The 25,763-nt window shown below is 38.6% G+C and overlaps 1 protein-coding gene across 3 annotated transcripts in view; it reads right to left on the reverse strand.

The window, feature by feature from the left end:
- rgs3a (regulator of G protein signaling 3a) overlaps window positions 1-25,763 on the reverse strand; it is a 95,646-nt gene that overhangs the window by 17,058 nt on the left and 52,825 nt on the right. For all 3 annotated transcript variants that reach the window (XM_074690207.1, XM_074690208.1, XM_074690209.1), the window contains one exon: window positions 416-486. In XM_074690207.1, the coding sequence (XP_074546308.1) occupies window positions 416-486 (71 nt within the window). The remainder of the gene's footprint in view (window positions 1-415; window positions 487-25,763) is intronic.

Genomic DNA, 25,763 nt, shown 5'->3' on the forward strand with positions numbered 1-25,763 from the left:
AATCACACCAGCAGAAACTGTCACTCCACAAATCTCATTTTTAACCCCCCCATGTGCTTGAAACAAGCCATTGTCAGTCACTATCAATTGAGCTTTAAAGAGGACATCCTTTCAAAGTAAAAACTATAAAAGCAGGCTGTGAAAATGTAAATTTTTTAAAGAATACGCATGATGGTTACATTTGCATGAGAATAAGGGTCAATTACTCAGTGCTGACAAGACAAAAGTCAAATGTGATGAGATTGCTGGGACTCTGAGAGTATCATCCACTCTATTCTCACAGGCTCCTTGACCTAAACATTAGATATGTGCAAAAGTCAGAAGCTAACTGAAGTCTTTTTAATTTCAAAATCCACACCTAGGTGGAGAAAAACACCATTCCACACAACAGACATACATTTCAGCATGTACTTACAGGTTCTTGGATTTTTTCTTCTTTGTTCCGTCAGAGCCAACCTCACAGCTACAGGGAGATCCGGAGCTCAGCTGGGGGGAAATGAAGGAGAACACACACTGCATCATCCAGCCTCCAAACAGAAAGAGGTCCCTGAAGCTTAAAGCAGATACAGGCTCTGACTCGCCCTCATGGGCAGTCAAGCTAGCCAGTGAGCTAGTCAGGCCTCAGTGGGTTCAGCTGGCTTAACTGAGTTTGGCCCAGTCTGGACCGCAACGCACCAAAATAGTTAATCCAAAGCAGCAGACCACTGTGTAAATCCCACAAGGCGAAGCTCTCAGAGATGTGCATCCATGAATCAAACTGTGCAGCAGATGGTGTTTGTAAACTTTAGCAAAGTCAGGAGATTCTGCAAGTGTGAGAGTGTGAAAGGCTACGGCTGTTTTCTGTTGGCCTCCAACTGTGCCCTAGGTTTGAAGTGTGGAGCCAAGACCCTTGGTTTCACATTACACTTTCTGCCAACCCTCCATTCTGATTGGGTTAGAGAAAAAGGGAAGTTGCCTGAGGGTGGGGAAGGGGTCAATCTGCACTAATCTAATGGCCTGGAGCTGCTCCATTGTAAGAGGCTCTGAATAATGAGCCATTGTATTACAGGAACAGAAGTTGAATCAGAGCTGGAGCAGAGTAACAGCTGGTAACACATGGCGTGTGTTTTCTATCAACCTTCAAGAGGAGGACATTCTGGGCAGATAACAGACCTTTGCCAGCTGACCTTCTTTTTCTCAAGGTGCTGTTTGAATTACAAGAGACTTTCTATCTGAAACTGTCCTCCCCTGGGGTTTTTTACCACAGTCTGAAACTACCTTGATGTGGATGATCATTGGCTTGAATTCATGATTAATGAAGGTTCTTATCAAAAGTAGTTCCAGAAACCTTTCAAACCACTAAAGCCTAGACTTTTTGTCCTTTTAACAATCAACACTTACCGTTATTGTATAATTTTGTGTTGTCACATATAATGTCCATTAAAAACACTATGAAAAGAAATGGTCTCCTAAAACCACAGACTTCTTTGGTCCTTATCCTTTTCTTCAGGGTGACTTCAAAAGAGTAAAGGGTAATGCCAATCACAAATTCAGCCTATCTGATCAGCTTAGGGATTTTTTTGTTTGAGATCTACACAAATGCTTCACCCCACCCAGACACACAACAAAGCACAGTATAGAAGAGAACACTTTAGCCAAGATTCCCTGATAATAAACATGAAAAGGAAACACATTCCCCTCAGGAGCCCTTTCCTTCTTTCTTCTCAAATCAACATTAAGTTCTTTTGTTTTTCCAGCTATCAAAAGATTTTGTGTCTCCTTATAGGCATCCTGTTGTCGCATTGTTGTTTTACCTTACAGTTTAATATTGTATTGTACAGTGTTGTACCATATTGTATCTTGTTGTGTCATAATGCATTTTATCATACTAAATTGTGTTGAAATGTTTGGTACTGTATTGAATCTTAAAGTAGTTTTATGTGATGCCATATATCGTATCATATGAAACTGTCAGGGGACACTGTATTGGGGATGGGGTATTGTTATCGTATTAGGTGATGTTTTTCAGGGCCTCCTTGTATCGTACTACACTGTATCATGTTGTGTTATATTCTCTTGAATTTGCTTGGTGTTGTATCCCATATTACATTGTACGGTATCGTATTGTATCACGTCATATTTGAAACATCATATATTCAAGGATGCCACTGTTTTATTAGCTGTGTCCAGTGTATCATATAGTATTGTGACATGTTGTATAGTGTATAATGAATTGTTCCACATGGTATTGTTGCCAATTTTCTTTTTATGTCATGGCAGTTCATTTTGTATCATTTTGCATTGCATCGCATCAAATCCTATTGTACCATATCATAGCGTATCTTACCATACCATATCTTACTGTACCATAACTTACCGTATCCACTTTGTTTTGTGTTGGGCACCAACAAATATTTTACTTCTTGTCATAAAGTTTTGTATCATAGAGTGCCATATTCTACTGTTTTGAAACATCTCATCCACAAACACACTACAGTTTGTCAAGCTACATCTCAATTTCACAGAAGCAGAGAGGAGTTCTTCTTTACTGAAGCAGCTTAAGTTTTTGGGCAGCAATTTCCTTCCCTACCAAAGCTAATGACATGAATGGTAACAGCTACCTACTACTGTTTTTCTGTCCAAATTCTTAACTAGTGCAATAAAATCTTAACTCTAGCTACAAATAGAGTAATTTCAACTTGGCTATGGAACAAGTTTCTATAAAATGTCAAACTACTTTGGGTTAAAAATTCAGAGCAAAGGTTAGTGCTGAAGAATTGTGCATTCAAACAGCCAAAATGTGTGTGCGTATGTGTGTGTGTGTGTGCACTGTGTTTGTCAGATTATAATAGTCTTGAACAATAATGCTAAGCCCCATGAGAAACCACGTCCTGCATTTTTCCTACTGTAGACTGATCTAAGAACAGCTGCATGGAGTTATATCCTGTTATTCTTCTGCAATCTTGTTGGATCTGGTGAATACATCACTTACATGAAACTTTTCAACTAGTTAAACCTTCATCTCTGAATCTGTTGTGAATGAATTGTTCTACCATTCAGAAGTTTTTTTTTTTACAGTAATTACATATCTTGACTTCCCTGCTTCTCACCTGATACAAACCTCTCAGCCTGGGCGTGTTTTTAACAGTACCATACTATTTGTGTGAAGCTGCTTTTAAACTTACAACTTACTGTATGTTGTACATTTTACCAGCAGCAATCCTGCAGTAGATGGGGATAGTTCATAGTTTAATAGTCTGGTTTAAGCTCATGATGTGCCCCTTAAAATTTATGACATGTTTTGATCCTGACAATTATCTGATCCTCTAAAGATTTCTGCAAGAAGCACAGCACAGACAGTGCTCATGTCATGGCTCCTAATTCAATGCTGGTGCAGCTAGTACAGTGTGCAAGCTCTCCTTGACCTCAGAATGAAAGCTGTACTAGTTTTTTTATTGAGTGATGAGAAGTTGAGCACCAATTTACGTAGGCGATGAAATAAATCTGTGAACAGACTAGTCCTGGATATCATTCGATCATCTCTCTCTCTGATTCATCTTTTCATTTCATTATCCCCTTCCTACTTAGATTCAGGGGTTGTTTAGACGACAATGGTTTTAGGATGAAATGTAAAAGTATCGTCCACTTCTGGACAAGACGGTTATCGTGCCAACTACAGGTCTGGCATGCTTACTAGAAGCGTTTTCAGTCCTTCAGCGTTTCCATGTAAAAGCAGATTTTTTCATGCATTTTGTGTAAACAGGGCATCAGATTATAGAAAGTGTTCAGGGATGCACTAAATACTTTCTGCCTGAAGTCGCAGTTGACTGTGAAAGGTGAGGAAGTGCGTTATGCAGGAGCTGTCTAAATATAAGTACAAGTTAAGAGCTGGAACAAAATATTTTTAGAGCTGCTGTTTGATGGGAACAAAGGCCTGACAGGCTGATGGTGAATTTATAGGATGTAAAAAAAGATTTCAGATAATGATGTATGTCTTTCAATAAACAGAGCTAAGATGATCTGTTTTGATTTTTAGGTCAAGAAGCTGCTTTATCAGCCTTTAAAAACAGTTTGAAGTCATTTCAGGTGAGGAAAGACATCAGACCTAACCATTAATCTGAGAGGTAACAGTGTAACAGAGAGGTATCAGTGACACAGTCGTCAGACACGCTTTCGAGACAGTTCACGCGGCTTTTGTCCCCAGGACGGGATTATTCGGGGGTATCAGGAGAGAAAATTACGCTGCGTCGACACTAGAGATGAGAGGGGGTATTGTCTGTCTGCTTGGTCAGCCTTTGCTCGACTCACTGGCTGCATGTAAGGACTGAATGCTCATTCACACCAGACTGCTATGTTCCAGCTGGATGAGATCCAGATGGATACACAAACAGGAAAAGATCTCTGCTCTTAGCCACGGTTAGCATTCTGTTTATAATCGGATCAACTGTGAGGAACAAGGGAAAATATGAACACAATCAGCCTAAATGTGCCATAAACAAAAGCAGATTTGAGCCAAAACTGTGTAGCATTGTCAGAATAGGTTAAATACTGACCACTTTCAGTCTCTTACCCCAAACAGGCCCCACATACAAGCGCCTTAAACTCACACCCCCTGACTGCCTGGCAAAGCCTAGCAGAGCATAAAAAAGTCTGACTCTTTTCTAAAAATAACCCCTAAGTGTGTGTGTGTGTGTGTGTGTGTGTGTGTGTGTGTGTGTGTGTGTGTGTGTGTGTGTGTGTGTGTGTGTGTGTGTGTGTCTGTGTGTGTGTGTGTGTGTGTGTGTGTGTGTGTATTCAGTGCTGGCTGAAGATACAGAATCAGCCAAAGACCACACAATAATACAGCCCCTTCAGGCATGTCATGTAAATGTTGAGGGTTGTTGGATGGTCGTGCTGATACACAGATAAAGGTTTAAGCCAGTTGCATGTGTGTTGCACACGTGTTTTGGAAAACACTTCAATAGTCTACAGTGTAACATACACACACGTGTGGAGGAAATCACGTTTTTGGCTAAAGTAAGTCCAGGAAAACATTTATAGGCACACAAGCACATGACCCGGGAACATGTCTGTTTGGGCAAAGTCAGAGGAGGAGGGGGTTGGTGTGTGTGTATATGTGTGTGTGCAAGAATTTCAGACACAAATGGTCTACCATTCTCTGATAACAAGGCAAAACTCTTTGTCTCAACAAACGGTGCATTCCTCACTTTACGCTAACAAACACAGTCAAGAAACAATATTATCCACAAAGCTTCGAGACATTCTTGACCCAAACTCCAAATCCTCCATCAAGCTAAAACCCAGTGAGGTAAAGAAAAGATCCTCACTCTTCTCACCAGTTTAACACCCACTGCTTTTCTTCATCAGACCACCCCTGGGCTGCTTTCTTCATTTTTATTCCCATGCTTTTTCTTTCATGTCAAAACAAGTTGACATTCTCATGTCTGACCTGAGTTATCGGGACCAAGACAATCTTCCTTACCATTTAGTGAAGCGTTTGTTGGATGACTGTGTTGCAAAGTGTGTCATTCCACTTATGGGGTGACGCAGTAACAACACTAATTGAGGCATTATGACCCTGCTCCTCTCCTTGATTTACATGAGGTTTGAAGTTGATCAGCTTTTATGTGAACATGTGCTTTAACAGTTAATTTCAACTGATATATAAAGTTTAAATTATTGCAGTTTTGTGTTATTTGTCTGTATCTTAATGACATCACTTGGTGGTTTATATGGCAGAGCTTTGAAGCCTATCCATCATGGTCGCCATATTAGAAATGCTAGAAATACACAACCTGACTTTAGTTGAACTTCTAGAGCTGAAGTGTTGGAACTAAGGTGGTCTTTTAGCCTACTTGCTAACAGCTAAAGTGTGCCCAACTGCCAGTCAAGCTAGGTGCATGGCAGGGCAAGGGCATGGCTGTCTTTACTGACAGGTGAGCACCCTGTACCTGTTAGCAAAGAGGCTAAAGGTCAGCCTCTGTGGCTCATTTAACTCAAACAAGCTAGGGAGAGTTCAGATAGACTTCAAAACTTTGTTTTGGATACAAATGGGCAACCACAGACACCATGTCCATACATTACATAGTCTGTGCAGTCAAAACAGCCATGCCCCTTATTTGTTGATCAACTTTTTTGTTTTTGGCCGTAAAGATCAACTTAAAGAATGGATGTGAATGTAGCTTCCTGGGAGTTTGCAACCAGCCCCTAGTGGACACTCAAAAGAACTGCAGATTTGAGTAGTCTGACAGTTTTAGTTCATAAGAACAGAGGCTGCCACTCATTGGAAGATGCAACAGTGTAATGAATATAAGTTCAATCTGTTTTTGGCAAATCAAGAGGGATGTTTTGCTGTCCATAGAAGAAATTATGTTGAAAGGGTGTGTGGATTTTGATTCTTGGGTGGATGATTATCTAACATGAAATGCTCATATTACACATTGGGATTTTGTGTTGGTAGCATATTTTGCTATTCTGTGGATGTTTGGGGCAGTGATACACACAGAGCTTACCATCTCAGGCCCTGTGTGGATGATGGTTGATGAATTGGCTTCAATGATCCGAACAATGGGTTAACTCTATAAACACAAGTTGATATTTCTGAGAAAATAAATAAAGCGGTTTACTGGCAGAGCTGTTTCCGTGCATATCTACTTTTACTTTCCACTATTAGAGTCAGGAAAAAGCATCCACTTCAGACTTAACCCAAGTTCTATGTCATTATCAGGACCTATAAACAGCACAAACTGAGGGGGAAATGATTCCCCTAATTGTTTTCATGTGACTAGCCAAACCAGCCTGGACCACTTTCACTCACTGGAGGCACATTATTTAGTAAACAGAAAACACAATTCCTTGCTTATTTGGTTATCAATGAGGGCAATAAAAACTGAGTAGGCCATTTAGCTGCAAGGCTTCTGTATGCCCACGTTGATGGGATGTTTAAAATTCAATTTCTGAAAGCGCTAAAATCTTTTTAGCTTTTTTACTTTCTTATCCAAAAGAGTAGCCTGCTGTTCAACATGAACCTTCTCCATAATTATTACTTTGATGATAACTGGTAAAAGGACAACCATGCAGCTTTTGGTTTGGCACAGAATGGGATGTGAATCACAGTCAGTTCACACAGTTCTTTTTTTATGAGAGTGGAAGGAACTATTTACAAGGATCCAACCTAGTAGATTGTGTTTCCAAGTCTTCATAGTAGATAAAATAAGTCTTAATGATCTAAAAGTGACATTGCTTTGATTTCAGCAGATGTTACAATTTTAGGATCTGTTTTTTTTCTCACTTAAAATATGTCTTGTAATCTCACCCAGGATTCTGAGGGTTCTCAGTGCAACAGAGTAATAATAGATTAGTTCTGATTTACTTTGAACAAAAGCTCTAATTGGAAAAACTTTATTTTTCAAAGATATTCAGCTGCAACAGGAGGGTTTGGGGGCATTATTGAAGGAAGGTTTCTCTTGCCAATGTGCTCTACTTATGGTGGATTAAAATAAGATTAGACTGAGTCCTGTCTGTAAAATGAAGCTGGATCTGATGCTGTCTTGATATTAGTTCAGTAAATTTCACATGCCTAATTTCAATTCATATAAAAAAAGAAAAAGAAAATATGCTAGTTGTTTCTATTTTAAAACGTTCCATTAAAATAACTGGTACCACTTAACCAAGCAAATAACAGGACACAGCTTGTTTGTTTGATGATATTCATGACCATTTTTTGGCCACGATAAGTGTCAACACTTCCTTGTAGATTTTGGCCAGAGAGCCAAAAGAAAATAAGGAAAAGAGGAAAAAAAGAAGACTGGGGATTCTTTGTTTGTGGTACTGAAGGAACAATGGAGCTTTATAAGAGTCAGAAATAATGAGGTGGGAATGAAGCAAGATTAAAAAAAATGTAAGATCAAAAACGTAAAGTTTCAATGAGTCTGAATCATCATTAAATCTATATATTGAAGCTAACAGAAATACTGACCATGAACTGTGCCAACAGAAGGTATTCACAAAGAAATATATTGCGAGTTTCTCACAGTTCCCTCTTTGTTTTTCTAAAAGTAGAGACAGAAAAAGTATTGATGTCTTTCATCTCTTTAATTTCCTTTGAAGAAAGAACTTCAAAGACTTTCATTTTTCCTTGATGTCTAAAAACAAAACTTTTAGAATACTGTGATGTTTTTTTGTTGTTGTTCTTTTAGTTTATGTCAAACAAACTACTCTTTAAAAAATTAGAACCCCAGGGTAAAACAAATCAGTGGTTATAGCCAAGGGAGTGCTAATTTCTGTATTTGTTTCTCAGGAAGCGTGAAAGCTTGTGTAACTTGATGACAGCTGCTAACACACACACACATACAGTATAACAGCAGAGCCAACAAATGCAGGAATCTCTCAAAATAAACCCAGTGACCCACAGACAGGATACTGACTCATTCCTTCTCAAACTACATAATGAAAGCAGATACAAAAGGTGCATTGTCCGCAAAATTGTGTGTATATGTGTGTGTGAATTTGTGTGTGTCTACTGTTATTCAGCAAAGCTTGGGAGATTGCTGCTTCCTGCACAAGTACTTCCCATGTCACAGGATGTTAAAGAACAATACTTGTAAACCGTCACTTCTCTGAAAAGCTGGAGGGGTACTCCGACCAGTAACTACAGACATACATCAAAATGTTACTGACATTTAACTGACCAGCCAATGACCTTCAGCGTTGTATTTTAAATGATTGAAGCCCGACTGTATTAACACAGCAGAAACACAAATGGACCAATAAGCTGCAGACACACTGGGGAAGTTCTAATGTATATTTTCCTAATGTGCAACAGTCGCTAAATGACTAAAATCACTTGTTTCCAAGGGCTTAATAACTAATTTATTTGTAACTCCAAGCTTGTAGTTTGTTGTCTGATCTGAGGCTGTTTTCCTCTCAGACTCTCTCAGACAAAGCAAAGATGATGAGAGCACCACTTGCAGTCATGCAGCCAAGATTAGATTTTTTTTTAATGGAAATGGAAAATATAAAGTTTGCGTATCATTATTTGCCCTGATGCAAATTTGAATACCTGGACTTACGGACAGGCCACTACAAAAACTTTACTCTTCACTCACAATCAATGACTGAATAAGTTGTTGGGCGTTGACAGAGAAGATTTGGCAAATTGTTCATGAGTGCAACTCACACACTCAGTTCTACTGATAATCACATGAATGCATGTTCCTTACAAGTGTGGCATCATTTAAAAGTGAAATTAAAAGGCTTTCCAGCCATATAATATATATATTATTATACCATACCAAATATGTTATTATATAACAATAAACCATATATACATATTATTAATATTACATATAAGATTTGTTACCGTGAAATGTTTTGTTTTTTATACTTCTGTGTTGTTAATCACTACACTGTTGTACCAGACGCAGTTGTGAGGACTTTGTCCTTTTGCGCTGACGGGTCCTCTGCTAACCTTGCAGAGCAGACGGACCTGCCTGATTCAGTTTCTGGACTCCTGCAGGTCCATCTTGCAAGGCTCCAATGACCAACGATTTCACTCGGCTGAATTCTGACCGGACCAATGAGGGAAGAGAGGCGGGAGCTGTGGGAGCAGACATGACGTCAGCAGACTTTCGTACTTGTCAGCGTTCCTTTGATTCTTAAGTTAAATTTATAAAAACGGAAGCTGTCGTCTAACGCCTTTTTCACAGCTGTTTCTCGTGATTCAGTAGTTGTTCATCTATTGTTTCTCAGAAGCATTGGCCCACATTAGGTACGTCCGTGGCTTGATGTGGATTGGTCCGTGGTGAGTGTGTTAATTAGAACGGTTGTCCAATCACCAGCTGCTGATTTTTTTTAAAGTCCCGCCTCTGAAAACAAATCGGAAGAGCTGCTACCCAGATAGACTAGTGAAATATTTCCGTGGCGGATATATGAAACTGTCCGTCTGACATGTCAGGTTAGTCCTCTGCACCACACCTCCAAAACACAAGAGGGCGAGGTCATCTGTATGGTCGTCAGATCACCTGACCTAGGGTAGGGTACACCATTAATTTGACACAGAAGTGTGAACCAGGCGTAGGGAGTCACAGTCACATTACGTATTACTGCCACATAGGCTTATTTTTATTGGTGAAGTAGGGATTGTAAAGTCATATACTGGATAGGTTAACTGATTCTAATACAGATTATGTCAAAGAAGTTCAGGGGGTATTTCTGCTACTGGTACTGGTACTGGTACCGGTATCTGCCCAGGGTAGCCAAACAGCTAAAACATCCATGGACCTGCCTCCTTACATCTTACACTCCTCTGCTAAGAGACAGTCTGTTCTGAATGGCTTTAATTTTATGATGTTTTGTTTGGACTGATTAGGCTGGTGGCTTTTATTTCACAATCTAAATGTCTTTCTCCCAGTTGTTACAGATGCACAGCCATTTCTCATGGAGTAATTACTGTACAGCATCACTGCTTGGATTAGATGAATATCAGGGTGGTAGCCCAGTTATATTTCAAATTCACTGTTATGTTCAGGACGCAGTGTACTCCAGTATTTCTATCCACCAACATACTCCAATTCATAGACAACTAGTCATTAATCTTCCTCCCTTATTAAGAGGGTCAAAGCATTTTAATGTACAGAAAACTCATTTCTCACACTTAATTGCGGTCATGTTTTGAACATTTATGTGAGTGACGTCCAGCATATTATCACACTGCCTTGACTGGAGGGCCGTTCCCAAAGCCTCTTCACATTCCTCTCCAATTCACCGCCTCCAACAGCTTCGGCCTTGACTCCTATGTGGTAACACTCTGGGAGGGAAAACTGATAAATTTGTTCAAGGAGGTGTTGTGCAGATGCTGCCAGGTGCCAATTATGAACTTCAAGAATTCCATCTACAACCTAAATAAAGGGTAGGTTTCTTGACAAGCAAAGTGGTTTCCAGGAAAGCAGCATATCAGAGTGGGATGCTTGGTATTGCAGAGTGGAGGCAGGAAATACTGCAAATGAGATTCCGACAGGGGCAGACAGGGAACGATGCCTGGCATACAAACCCCAGTGTAAAGGTCGCACTCTAACACCCAGTGGAAGTAAACACCACGCAGCAGGAATGGAATAAGTTTACAGCTGGTCTCTATTTGTGGAGTGACAGATGAAATTAAGGCATCTGTTGACTGGCTGTTTGGCAAAGCTAGAGGTCCAAGTTACAGGCTTTATTAAATGTGTTACATAATGCTAGACCCTTTGCCTACAAGCCTTTAAAAAGCTGTAGCTCACTGCTTGGATTTAAAATGGTTAATTGCTATAAGCATATGCAAACTTGAGCTAAATTAAGTTGTTTGGTTATTGAGTTAAGAGTAAACAAATCCAAATAAACAAAATAAAGTCTAAAGGAGTATTTGTGCTATATTAAAGTGGACATGAGGCTCATTCCTCTCCTTTATACTTCTTATCTACTTCAGTTCATAGTTTTTTGTTTGGTTGCAATTTCATCTCTTTTAAGGGCTTACAGACTTAAACAGCTGATTATACTAGGTAAGGGGTATTTGTAGTGTCAGAAAATTGTGTTTAATCAAAGATGGCTGTCTGAAGAAAACATAAGGTGCTGAAAATATTCAACATACACTTTTCTAGTCTTTTGGTCGAATTCTCTCAAAATTAGCTTAATTACATGGCAGAGTTGACCACATGCGTTAGTTTTGATACCTAAGAATAAAAACCATGCTCTGTAAGGTGTGAACCATTTTAAGAACCAGGCTGTAGAAATGCTTACTAATGATGTGTAAATTGTATTTTCTGAATTTCAAGTTTCCAGTCAGTCAAAAGTCAGCCTCATGAGAACTCTTGAAGAACTGCAATTTTTAGCACTTTTATGTTGGCTTTATATTTTTAGATGGGGGGACTGCTGCTTGGGTAACACATGTACAATAACTCATAGCCAAGAAAAAAATACAAAAATTAAAAAAATTTGTCTGCTCCTTTAGAAGGTCACACAATGAACTGAATGAGGGTGAAGATCGGTTTTTCAGATTAGAGCCCAAAATATTCCAGTCCAACTCAAGAATTTGAGACCAAAAATGTTAAAAGAAACTGTAAACTCTTGTAATGGTTTCCTTTTTCCTTATACTTTGTTCCATTTTTTTAAATTCTGTATTGTTTGTTTTTTATTGGGATGGATTACAGTTTCGTGTCATTCTTCATCTTATGAATGTATTAAATTCTTATCACTCTTTGGCCCTTTTGAGATACCAAGACAAACTGTTGTATTTGCTCTGCATGATAACCCATAATTGTGAAGACCTGGTAGGTGGTTTTGGCATCAATAAAAAGACATTATAAAAGAGTACTTCACCACAGTTTATACGCAAGAGAACTACCATGTACTTGATTTGTTTCCATTCAAAACCAAAAGTGAGGGACAAAAAACCCCCAAAACAAATTTGAATTTCATAACGCTCATCTTATTATTACATCAAGAAGAGAACTTCCCTACCTCTGCCACCAGGACACTCTGTTCCTTTGACCTATAACAGCCTGTTTGCTCCCATCATCCCACACTCATTGTTAACCCTGACTCCTGCCAACTGTGAAGTACGAGGGATTGTGTGTGGTCGTGTGCTGATTCTGCTTGTGCTGATACACAGTGGAGTGTCCCGCATTCAATGGGGGCCAAGGTAGCATGCTGATGAGGACCACATAACTAGCATGCAGATAAAGTACACAACGTACTTGGTATTCTCACTGTATGTTCCTTTTTTTCTGAATGCTGTAGAAGCTGAGAACACACCGAGACTTGTACAAAAAGTTGTGTATCTGATACACTTGGTTGCAAAAGGCCTCCTTACATGGTAGTGAATTGTTTAACAGTTTTTTTAATTCTTTTCTCTTTCTTTTTCTTTTTCTCAGTTTTTTTCATTCCGTTGCTAGGCGCTGCCCAAGTAGCTGCCTGTTGCAGCAGCTCTCTCGTCTTTGTCCGTTTCTTATAATTTTTTCGTCTCTTTTTCGTAATCTTTGTATTTGGAGTGGATCATCACTTTGTATGGTTCATTGTCGGTCACGGACACCAAACTTTTTGTGGCTCCGGCGGTATTTTTTACTACTTTTCTCCTGTGTTTGTCTGGAGATCCTACATGTAACCATGGCTGCATTGTTTACATGTGAAATTAGCTGTTAGCAGCCTGTAGCATGTCAATGCTAACTAATGTAGGGCTTGATGATTTCCCTCGAGCTGAGGAGGAGGAGGTGAGGACGACGTGCTGGTTCTCGGGCGTGAGCTGGGAGGTGACGACGTGGACCTGTCCTTCCATCCATTGTTGTTGGGAACGTGGGATCTAGCCCCGGGGGATGGATGAGCTAGCTGTGCTAACCCAGCGGCATCGTGCTGTTCACGGACGTGGCTGACGGAGCTGACATCGGACGCCGGCTCCACGTTGGAGGAGCTTCGCCTGCTGTGAGCAGACAGGATCCAGGAGACAGAGACTGAACAGACTGCTGAAGAAGCTCAGTCCTGGACCCTGTGGAGGTGGAGACTGGCTGGGCTGGAGAGTGGTGGACGAGTGGTGGCCGGGATGTCATCATCTAATTTCTTATGGACCTTTTTGCACTTTCTATACTCTTTCTTACTTTTGTTTTCTTAAATGCTGCGGTGACTCCTGAATTTCCCCCTGGGGATAAATAAAGTATTTTCTATTCTATTCTATTCTATTTCTAGTTTAATTTCTGATTCCAGGACTACAAAAACACAAAGTCGTTAAGGGCACTGGGTCGACTTTGTGATTAATTTCTGCCCCTAAAATATAGAGACTATGGTCCTCACAGGACATTATCCTTTATTTATTCCCCATTTCTTTGCTTATCTGTTTATTTGTTCCAATCTGAGGATGTGTCCTAAACCTTAAGATTTGCGACTTGCATGCACAACTTTGTGATGCAGTTAAGTGAACCTGTATCCTTAGCTTAGAACTATTTGTTTAAACTTGTTTTACATCTGTGATCATTTAATTCTATTTGACACCAAAAAAGAAGAAAAAAAGAAAAAAGGAGTTAACACCAATACAGCCTGTTGATCACAACTGCACTAAAAGGTATTGTATATAATAATAAATATTAATCTTTCCAGATTGTCTACAATCATACATCTTGGTTAATGATTCAAATGGTAATTGATATCCTTTTCAATGTACTTCCCATAATGATAAAAAAAAAACAGTCTAAAAGGGGAAAAACTATTGATCTTTGGTCATTTTGACTAGGTTAAGCTTTTGGAGCAGGTCAGCCTGGGGGATTTGGAGCAGTAGCAGGTCACAAGCAACTGCACTCAAATTATCTCATTGTGTTTGGACTTGTGTCAGTGATATAACTACAAAGGCCTGGGTCAATTTTGAAAAGTCAAACAATCTGTTTAAGGTTATTAAAGGTCTTCATTATACTGGAATTAGGTTGTTAGCTTATCAAAATGCCATGACAAAAATGCCAACTTTTGATGTGGGATATAGATAATATCTCGATCTTTACAGCTACAAAGTATCATTGCTCCAAAACAACAGTGCTTGAAAAACATCACACCACACTGTGTCTGTACTGTGTATCTTTGACGATTTGTGACTATATGGTGCAAGTTTCAGAGCATTAGTGCATGTAGATTCCCATTAGAGAGACCATTTATTACCATTTATGTAACCGTTCAAGATTCAGCCAAAATTCTGCTATGGCAACGAGCGCTGTAAACACCTCAGTTCAAACAAACACACACAGCACAGCTATGAAACGAGGGGCCATCTGGATCCTCTCCTGAAGTAGGTAAAGCCAGGAGAAGGCTTTGTTGTAGCAGTGACAGCATGCAAAGTTCTGTTACTTAATAAACCTACAGCATACAAAGTAGGGCACTGATGCTAGCAGGATGTGTGGGAGAGCTGAATATGTCCAGTCACCGAGTGCTGTGACATCAAACCATCAGGCTTTACGAAAAATAAGACACGCTCACGGTAACTGTTGTGTATTCCCCTAAGCTGGTCCTACGTTGGATGTGATGAGTGTTTATTGTGTTGGTTTATTTGTCAGGTCCACTGTCATTGTTTTTAATGATTTAGTCAAAGCAGTTGACGTGGACTGGAAAGAGCCTTGTGACTGTTTCCAGGGTGATGTGAACCCAAAAAATGTATCTAAATGTCTCTGAATCTAAAAATGTATGTCTCAAGCCAGGCCTGGGAGCCAATCATGGCCCCATTTTCATATGACCCCTAACTCTCATCTCAAAGGAATCATGTTCAGCATTATTAGTACATTTACCTTTTCTGTCAAGTGCACAAAATAAACCAAAGTATATCTAATAAAGTCTCACACAACTATAACTAGTCTATGCATAGGCCATTTGTTTACAGCTAAAGCTCTGTATACTCTGCAGAAATTGAATAACTCCTACAGCCAAGGTGTTTTATTAAATGTATTTATCATGATGTGAAAATGTGCTCTGTGGGCGAAATTCCAAAAACACAATAGAGGACACAAGACTCGATAAAATTTATGGAATGGTGTAGAAAGAGGCAAAAGTGCTACATTATATAGCTCAAAATGCATGGTGAGACATATTTGTGCCTAAAAATATTGTTTGAGGTCAAAATAGTCTTAAAAACATCACAAAAAACAAACTTGATAAAATCCAGATTGTGATCTGGCCCCCAAAAATCCTGACATATTTACCCCATATTGCCCCCTTGTAGAGAACAGAGTTTGCTGATGTTTACATGACACATAATACTGCAGAAAACTGACCACTTATTATCTGTTCCTAAGAGATGATTGGGGGACAAGTGAGGTTTGATTGTTTTGACAAATCACTAAAGAAATAGTGATTAAAGAGAATTCATATGTAACTTTCATTGATAAGTTGTACAGATGAAAGCCTCCGTAATTACTCCAAAAATTTACTTTTGTAAAAGAAAACCTACTGATTTTGAGAACTCATCACAAAAGTTCAAATACAAAAAAAAAATAAAAAAAATAAATGGAATTACTGCAACATGAGTAAATGGTATCAGTTACTCTCCCCCTCTGAATAAGACCACAGTGTATTAGAACAAATTGTTTGTTGCTAATCCAAGCAGCATTAGCTGCTTAAATCTGCTCAACTACTGTTTTCATTTTAGCTTTCAAAGTCCACATTGTCATTTCTTTATGACTTAAACTGCTTTTCTGCTGTGCTGAATTTAAAAGCTTAGCAGACCCTGCAGAACAAACTAAGAATAGTGTGAACTTTGATTTATCTCACAATATTTATTGAGCAATAAGCAGAGGGAACACTCAACACAAAATGCTTGCAACCATATGTTATGTTTGTGCATGTTTATGTGTTTCAGGGTGTAATTTAAAGCATCATAAATTCTGTTTCAAAACTATTCAGGCCAAGGTTGTAAATAAAAAGAATAAAGAGCTGCTTGGACTAGAGGAAGGATATTGTTTGAGGGCATATGGTTGTATAATATATAATATATCTTCGCTATGTCTGCTAAAACTCGCTGAGAATGACTTCTTGAATGTTTTCTTCATGAGCATCTCTTTACCTTATACTGACTTCCATACTGTAGGTGGTCTTATGATAGTTAAGTCTCTAAGATTGTATTCAAAGTTACAAAACATCACGTTCACTCCTGTGATGGTCAACATACACATGGGTGACCTGACACTATGTTGACTGTTCTGAAAGCTTGTTCAGTTTGCTGCAGTAAATATTTACTTGTTACTCATTTAGCATTTCTCTGGACAGATCCAGCCTGGTTTCATGAACCCCTGAGACCTTCTGTCCCATTGAGGTCATTGACTCAGACACAAAGAGAAGAAAACAGTCTTATTTACCTACAGCATTTTATTCTGTATATCATAGAGTGTATTTACACTGCTGTTTGAGCAAAAATTCCCCACAGAGCTCATTTTCTGTGGTACTTGGACAAAACAGTTAAAATGCTGAGACTCACACAAGTTATTAAGTTTATGATTTTTTTTTCAATGACTACTACATGGAAAAAAAAACATTATCATTAGTTGTTATGTTGACTCATGTAAGGAAGAAATCCAACATTTGAGCTGAGATATGGAAAAGTACAAGGCACAAGGACATTAGGCCCTGCTGACTGAGGTCAGCATGGATAGACTTTTCTTGGAGAGTCTAGACATAAACCTGAGGTACTTGTAGAGGAGTGGAAAGTACAAGAAGTTTACTAATATTGTTCTACTTAGGCTTTAAATAGCATGTTTAGGTTCCTGTTACTGTTTACCCTGCTTATCTCAGAGAAGTGGACATTAAGTGGAGGTCCAGGAAATGGAAGACACATTGTTCTTTGAAAACACAACACTGCAAACATGTTGTTCTGGGCTCATCCTAGTGCAATTTATTCAAAGTTGAGATCACACACATTTGCATCACTAAACTGATCTTTTAGACACTCTCTTTGCTCAGAGAATTATTGAATTAACTCCAAAGGATGATATAAGATTCTAGATTGAAGCCAATAAGGAGGTGCTATGGACTGTGTCCACTTGGGGCTGGCTCCAGAGGCACTAAAAGCCTTAAACCCATTCATAAAATCTGATCTTTAGGGGAAAATAATCATGATTAATTCTTGGTTAAAAAAATGTTCTCGTTTTCTATCTGCACCACCAGCAACCTCCAGCCACGAGAAATGTAGCTAATGTGGAAATGCTAAAAAAAACGCAGTTCATCAAGTGTCCACTTGAGGCTAGCTCTGGAAACACTGAAAATCATGTACACAACAACTTTGACTTTGGACTTTTTTATATGTATAACTCACAAGTATAGAAGATACTGAAAATACAAGTTCAACCTGAGGCACAGTTCACCTGACTAACAGGCAGGCACTCTGTGGGTGCAAGCAAAGGGGCTCACAGCCCACCTTAACCAACATGGCTCCCAACACTGATTCGCTTCAAAACGTAAAAAAAAAACAGATGAGTGGCAACACAGATAGGTTAATAAACTATACAGTATATGATCTATACACATTGTATCTTTATTTTTTAGTTTTGTTGTTAGCTTTGTATGTTTTTTGAAAACACATTTTTTTCAACATGTGTGGGGCAGAGTTTACTTGACTGACAGGCAGACACAGCTGCAATCAAGGAGGCTGAACACCAGCTTTGACTCCACCTCTTTGTCTTGAGTCAAACAGAAGTTGGATTAACCCCTCATGAGGCGCTGAACTAAAATTGGTAACTTTCGCACACACTCAAAAAATTAAAATAGAAAAACCTCTCATCAGAAAGAAAGCTTAGCTATACTGTCCAAATACGTCTTAGGGTGAAATTTTGAATTTCAGCATATTTTAATGAAGTGCCAAATAAAGTTAACCATCAAGGATATGCCTCAAAGCACTGCTTCAGAAACCAATGGATGTGTCACAGAGACATAATATTGTATATTGTACAGTTTAAGGAGCCAACTTGACAAAGAGATGTCATCTTTGCCTCCACCTGTAACGTGCAGATATATGCAGGGTAGATGGCCTGGTGGTCTAGGTCGTGCTCCATGAGGTTCGCCCTTGTGCAGGTGGCCTGAGTTTGACTCCGACCTGTGGCCTCTGCACACTGCATGTCTCTCCCCCCTCTTGCCCTGATTCCTCCACTATTCACTGTCCTCTCCTCCATTAAATCAAAGGCATAAAAGCCAAAAGAATAACTTTAAAAAAAGATGCAGATTTGTTTCAATTTGCTGTGAAAATAGGGATTTCAATATAGGTCTTAATGAGCATTCCTTAATTTTGAAGCCAGCCTCAAGTGGATACCAGAGGAACTGCACTGTTTAGGATCTCCACACTCGCTAAGTGCTCCAAAAAAGATTTAGTCTCTGCCAGAAGAGCCAATTACAGTTAAAAATAAAGAAGTGGGGCCAGAGATGGGCTGATGCCATCTCATGGACGCACCCCCCAGTGACTTGGATTATTTAACGATATGTTAAATCTAGCAGCATTTAACCGGCATGAATTTAGAAATATAGTTTCTTTAGTTTAGATTACAGTAATGTAGATCAAACCTACAGTTTTTTTGTTGTTTTTTTCTTTTGTTTGTTTTATGATCAGGCTTAGGTAGCTTCATTTAATTTACTCTGAAATCTTAGATTGGTTTTGTAGTAGCATTCAGGTTTGTATAAAGACAGTAATAAATGATGGGCTGATTATGCACACAGTGTCCAAAGACTGAAAGGAAATTGGCTGCTTCAGTCTCAAGTTTTGGAACTACTATTTTTACACTAATGTCAGTATTTTTTTTTATAACTAGATTGTATCAAGGACAGAATTGTGATTAAATAAGAGATTAAGGACAGAAGCACATGTTCCTCGCCAGTGTATAACAGTTCTATTTCATTTTGTTCTTCACTATCTGTACTAAACTCCCCACCACTCCCCGCAAAAGTCAGTTCTGTGACTACCTCCAGCATCTACTTCCATTTCACAACCAATCTGAATCATTCTGTAGGTGTCAAACCTTGCATACCACATCTGTGTGTCAGAGTGTGTAAGTCTCAGGGCTGCACCAAACACTTGCATGCCGGGTTTCAAGTGCAGCTGCATGATAACCTGAATTCATGTACTTTTCATTTATGTGACACAACACAGGAATGTGAGCCTTGACACAACCGGCAGTAAACACATTATAAGTGTTTGCCCCCCAAACATCTGCACCGTGAGCTGCTATTTACCGGAATTTCAAACAAACACTTACACCCCATAAACAAAATGTTTGGCCTGTTTGAGCCAAAAGCAGTACAATCAGATGCCTCCAGCTGTTGCAACATGCAACAATCTCTGTGTGTTAATGCAGCACATACACAAACTGAAACAAGATGATGGACAGCGTGATGATTAGAAATTATAAAGGGGGGATTTGATTGGTTGGAAAGCAAGATGAAGGTTTAATTTAATGGTGCTGGTGGAAAGAACATACCATGGTTTAATCTTGACATTGTTCCACAGTGTCAGGAGATTTAAGACATGCTTCTTGCTGCTGCTTTGTGATGGAAATGAGCTTATAACAGATAACTCATTAGCTACATGCAGACAGCACCTAATTTAGTGTCTAGCCACTCACTTCAATTCATTAAAGTTAGCCAGGTAGTTGATGCTAATTTTTTTACACACTTGAATATGTCAAAATATGGATGACGTGTCTTGATTTCTTCCCACTCTAAAAAAATGAAGCCAAAATGCTGCTGCATTGACGCACAGCTTTGTTAGTTTAATTTTGGGCCAAGGTACATCATCCAGACACAACCTGGCAGTGTGAATGACTTCACATCTTCTGTAATAAAAAACACAATTAAATTACCAATAAACAACAAGGTTTCCTCAGGTTGCTACGGTGCAAAGTCATCTGCTGATTTATGCAAAACTTAAAGTTATGTGAAGTTCAGTGACTTTAGTGTCTTTGAATTTTCAAACCGTTCAATGTCTGTTATGATTATATGGCAAATAACTCAAGAGCTTACTTTTGCATTTTGAATAACCGATAAATCAAGCTAACCTTCTCTGCAATATGAACCATTTCACAAAAAAATGAGTGATTATAAAAGGGTTAGAACTTGACAACTGAATAACTGATAATGAAAGAAGCAAAAGTGAACCTGATTTTGTATTTTTTTAGTTTGGCATGTGTTTATACTGCAGCCAGTCACCAGGGGAAGCTTTAAATGTTCTGACCTCACTTGGGAGGATCTCTTGTGCCATCTATGTTTATACACAGTCTATTTCATATCAATTTAAACTACAGTACAAAGCACTGAAATCTATCAATAACACAGCTGACTGATGTGGTGTGCTTGACCACTCTTAGTTCTCCTAACTGTCTCTTGACTGTCAAAACCAGCTAAGAAAAATCTACCTTGTCCATGGCTCTCTAGAGTTCCAAGAAAAGAAAAAAGAAGAGGACTCAGGACAGCAGAAAGAAAGTGGTGTCAGTCTGAAAAACCCACTGATTTGTCCTTTTTTCAGCTGAAACTTGCATTGTTCACTTCCTGCCTTCATGCAGCAAAGAAAGCATTATATCAGAACAAGATCTGGGCTGCTATTCACACCAGAAAACTGTTTATGGCAATTCTTTCCTTACTCTCTCTCAACTTCTCAGCCCTCCACTGCGATGCAAATTTTCACTTCTTTTTTTTAACAAACTCTGTAACCAGAAAAGGAGAAGGAGGATTATTTTGCCTGTCCTGTACAATCCATATAATAACCCAGAATATCATTAATACAGAGAATGATGAACATACTGTTAGCTTGGCACAGACTTACCAGTTTACGTATGTTAAGCTAAAAAATGTGTTTGCTGATTTAGAGTAAAGTAGAAATTGCTGCCCTTAGCTTTTGTCTAAATAAGCCAATGAATTATCAAATAAGTTGTTTTAATTTGAAATAATAAGTGAAAAGTAATGGAATGAGAAAGATTGTTGCATACCCTAACTCACTTTTTATCATGTTACCATGTTGTTGTTGTTTTTTTATCACATAACTTGTAACTAATAAATGGGCAAAAATGGTAATTTAAAAAAAAATGTTTTTCCCATTTATAAGTCAGACCCATGTTCTGTCTGTTTTATCGGAGGAATATATATCGGAGGGGGGCACTCTGGCCTTTTTTGGGAGAAGCTGTTGTGCTATACATGTTGTTAAACAGTCTGTGTTTTATATTTTCTTTACACTGAAAAAAAAAAAATTTAGTCTTGGTAAACATAATGTTAGTTTAGAAAGTACTTACCAGTTCCGCTGAGCTCAGATTTGGTGACAGTTTTTATTCATTTTTATCGTCACATACGCTAAATCTTTTTAAAATTATAGCATATGGGATTTTTAATGCTGTTATTTATCTTCAACCTTTATCCTTACCTTTTTTTTCATATAACTATACCCTATTGCTTTTTAAATGCTTTAACTTATTATAACTTTTAAACTTTAAGTACATATATTTCATTGCTCTGGGTGTGCATTAGCCTTTAATCTGAAATATTTTTTACACTGTTAAGCACTCTGAACTGGATTTAATTTGTATAAAAATGCTACGTAAATAAGAGTTGGTGGATTGATGTGAAGCATTTAACCTGGAAAAAAGCAGCACCACATTATAAGGCTTAAAAGGAAAACAATCCCTCTTGGAATAGAGTGAACAGACTTTGCACTTTCTGTCACGCTTCCTTTTTCGAAGAAGTTCAAAGGTATTTCAAGGTAAACCTGAAAGAACACAACAGCCACACTACAGTAGGAGTTGCATGTATTCCTTTGTTGAATTTGATTTTTGTTTACCTCTGGTTAAACATCACTCTGTTTTAAAAAGTGACCCATAAAGTTTGATTCAGCAGATTCAGTCACAACTTTCCCCTTGTGAGTGAAAGGACTTACAGAGTTTCCATTACAGCAGTCAAGAAAATCCCCTTGTCAAACAAACTGACATTTTCCCTTTTAACCTGCTCCCCGTCTGTCTGTCACCTGCTCTCTTAGCATGGATGATAGGCCACTTTGACTTGGAAGAGAAGGTGCAGAGAGGAAAAGGTTCCGAGTGGAAAGAAAGATAGGACCAGAGAGTGTATTTGTTAAAGGGCAAGTAAACACAGGCTGGCAAAGAAAAGTGAGGCGATGGGCGGAAAGATACAAACACGGGGATGACAGAGGCTTCACATTATGCAACATCAGTGGAATTACAATAACTGTCTTTCTCTATCACACTCATCTCTTCATGCAATGTAAAAAAAAAAAAACTACATGTGAAGATCGTATCTAGCACAGTGGAACTTTTTATATGGATCCTCATTGTAATCTGAGACAAATGATTAAAGCCTGACTAAGTGTTTAAGTTGCCTAACAATGTCATACATTATTACGAGCAATATATCTTAACTATGAACAATGTCAGACTAATTACTACGCAAATTAAAAAGTGGTTATAAATGGAGCTGGAAAACTAGCTTCAGAAAAAAGCCTTTTTAACTGGTACTGCATCTCACAGGGGCCTGGGTTAAGTATATGCCTCACTATTGACCAAATATGGATCAGAAAGATTTAATGCAGGAAAAGTTTGTTGTACCTACACAAAAACAGACCATATGGAGAGCAAAAGATGCAGTACAAAATCTGTTATAAATCCAACTTCATGTCAACAAACAAGCTTTAAAAAAGTTATTTTCTTATCCTTTGAGGACAAACCTGACAAAGCTTGCCTTGTTGCAAAGAAGAACTCTGCATTGTAAGGTTGCCGTCATTAAGACTTGTTCATTGTAGGCAAATCACAAGGACACCTATAACTTTTTAAAGTCATACTGCCAAAATATGGCACAGAAGAGTCTTTACACTAATTACAATGAAGTTGAGACTCACCAGAAACTGATAAGCAGGTACTACACTGGGGACAAAATGAAATGAGGATGTGGAAGTTTTTACTTGCTACAGTGGCACTCCACCTTGGGATGTTGTAAAATGATGGTGTTCCTTTCAGAGAAATGTTTGGGTTTTACTGCTGAGGAATTCTTTACAGTTGGAACAGTGAAACTGTTGCAGAAAAAAATAAACAGGCAGAAGTCTGAATACTAGTTACAGTGAAACTGAGACTTACCACAAACAGTTATTACACTGAGGGATGTAATAAAATGACAACGCATTGGTTTCACTGAAATATCTGGGTTGTACTGCCAACGTAAGGCATATGGCATATGGAAGCCTATACATCAGTTACAGTAAAACTGAGACTTACCAGAAATGGAGGAACAGGCACAACAATGGAGTATGTACTGAAACAAGGGCATTTCTTTCAGGGATTTCCGAAGAATTTCACCTCAGTTAGCAAGGTTATTGCTTACGGTTGATGACACACATTCATGCCCCCTGATTAGTTATTGCACTTCCTCCTCTCATGATTCATGCCTTTTGCTTACTGTTTTATTTTGTCTCTCATTTCAGGTCCACTGATTTCATACTCCTCTGTGTTTCCTGTGTCCTTGATTACCCTAATCTCTGTGTGCTCCCTCCCTTTGTGGCAGCTAATTTTGTAGCTTTCCGGTGTAGCCTTTCTTCCTCCTGTTTCGAACAGTGTTTATAAGTTTTACTAGCCATATGCCTCACCTCCTCTATAACTTTTCATTAGCAAAAACTTGTGGATTGAATTTTTCTGTGCATCCCTTCTTATAAACCAATCCCAGTGTATCCCACGAGAGATTCCCAAGTTCAAAAGTGAGACGTACAATCTCAACTCCTGCAGCTAAAAGTATCACATGATAAATAAATGAGTTATGTGGTGTAACCGATCATTTGGAATAATGGAAACACCAGCACTGAAGGGACTGAGTGTGTGACGTGAAAAGGTAGTAAAATTACCGTTGCATCTGCCAAGAGCAATAGGCCGCAGCCCTGTCTGCTGCATTCCTCCCCTGCACAGCTCACACACAAACTGCCATTTAAGGCCAGTGAGTGTGCTGACAGACGAGTGGAAGGAGGGATAGATAAAGCGGAGCAGTGCTTCTGATAGTCAACAATGACGGAGTGGGCTCTTCATCACTTCTGTCATTTGTGTATCATAAAGTCAACATGATGTTTACAGAGCCCAGATACAGCTGTCATGTTCTCCCTTTTCTGTTTCTCTTCATTTGTCTGATCATTTTTAAAGAGGACTCATCGGGAAAAAATCTATGCTGATGACTGAGGTGTGAAGGTGTGCTGTTTCAGATCACTTCAGGGGAAATCGATGGAGAAATTACGACCTCTCTACATTCCAGCCAGGGTGTATTTTTCTTGAGAATTCATAAAACTCATTACTTCACGGAAAACAAGCCACTGAGGGGTTTTTCTCACTGTTCAACCTTGGCCAAAGTGAAGTGAGAAATGATGTGATGCACACAAATCAGAGGCTGCTGGGCCAACAAGATGTGATAAATGCCTCCCTCTGTTGGACACTGAGTCTTACTACTATCTCCACTGAAGTGAAGAGTAAACTCACTGCACGATATTTCTTTCAAGAGGTAAAAAAACAAAGGAGATCTATTTATGATACAGGTTTTGAATTCAGCAGCTCTGGTTTCTGCATTTCCAGACACAACTCTCAATTAAGGAACATTTTTACAACAACGTAATAAAAAAGTCTAACAATCCTCGCAAAATTCATTGACAGATAGATTCTACATTAAAATAGGTCTGAGTCTGAATGTGTGAAAAGAAAACTTTTTAAAAGTCACCAATAAATAAATTGCCATTGTAAAATCTTATTGTGATATTCTGGCTTTATTGGACTAGTCTCATACGACTTGAGCTTTATTTTAAACTGATCCCTAAATTGCTTGTAAGGAATATAAAAAATCTTTCAGTGGGATTAAAAAATGCTTGCTTATTTTGTTGGATTAAGAATAATGTCTTAATTAAAGAAACTAAACCAGAACATCTGTCTTGCCCCACTGGGAGATTTTTTGATTCCTTACAAGCAATTTAAGCACCGTAATGACCAATGCATCAAGTTTTCCATTATTACTTACATTCATTTTCACTTTCTGTTTTATTGTGCTAACTTGTCTTTAAAAAAAATCCTGTCAAATTTATTTCCCTCTCAGCCGACCAACAAGCTTCCTTTTTAAGTCTTCTAGTCATGTGTCGTTTAGTTATGGCTGTTTATGCCCAGGTTTTCACCTTAAATCCCTGCCAGATTACCATGTGTGTTTTTCCAGCATTCTGTCTAGAGTAGTTTCCTCATGTACTGACCTTTTTTAGTCTCAACATTGACAGTAATAACCTTTGTAAATGTACTGTAGCATCTGTA

The sequence above is a fragment of the Halichoeres trimaculatus genome, unplaced genomic scaffold (assembly GCF_033239565.1).
Source record: "Halichoeres trimaculatus isolate MK-OKI-2021-1 unplaced genomic scaffold, fHalTri1.1 fHalTri1_scaffold_16, whole genome shotgun sequence".
NCBI lineage: Eukaryota > Metazoa > Chordata > Actinopteri > Labriformes > Labridae > Halichoeres > Halichoeres trimaculatus.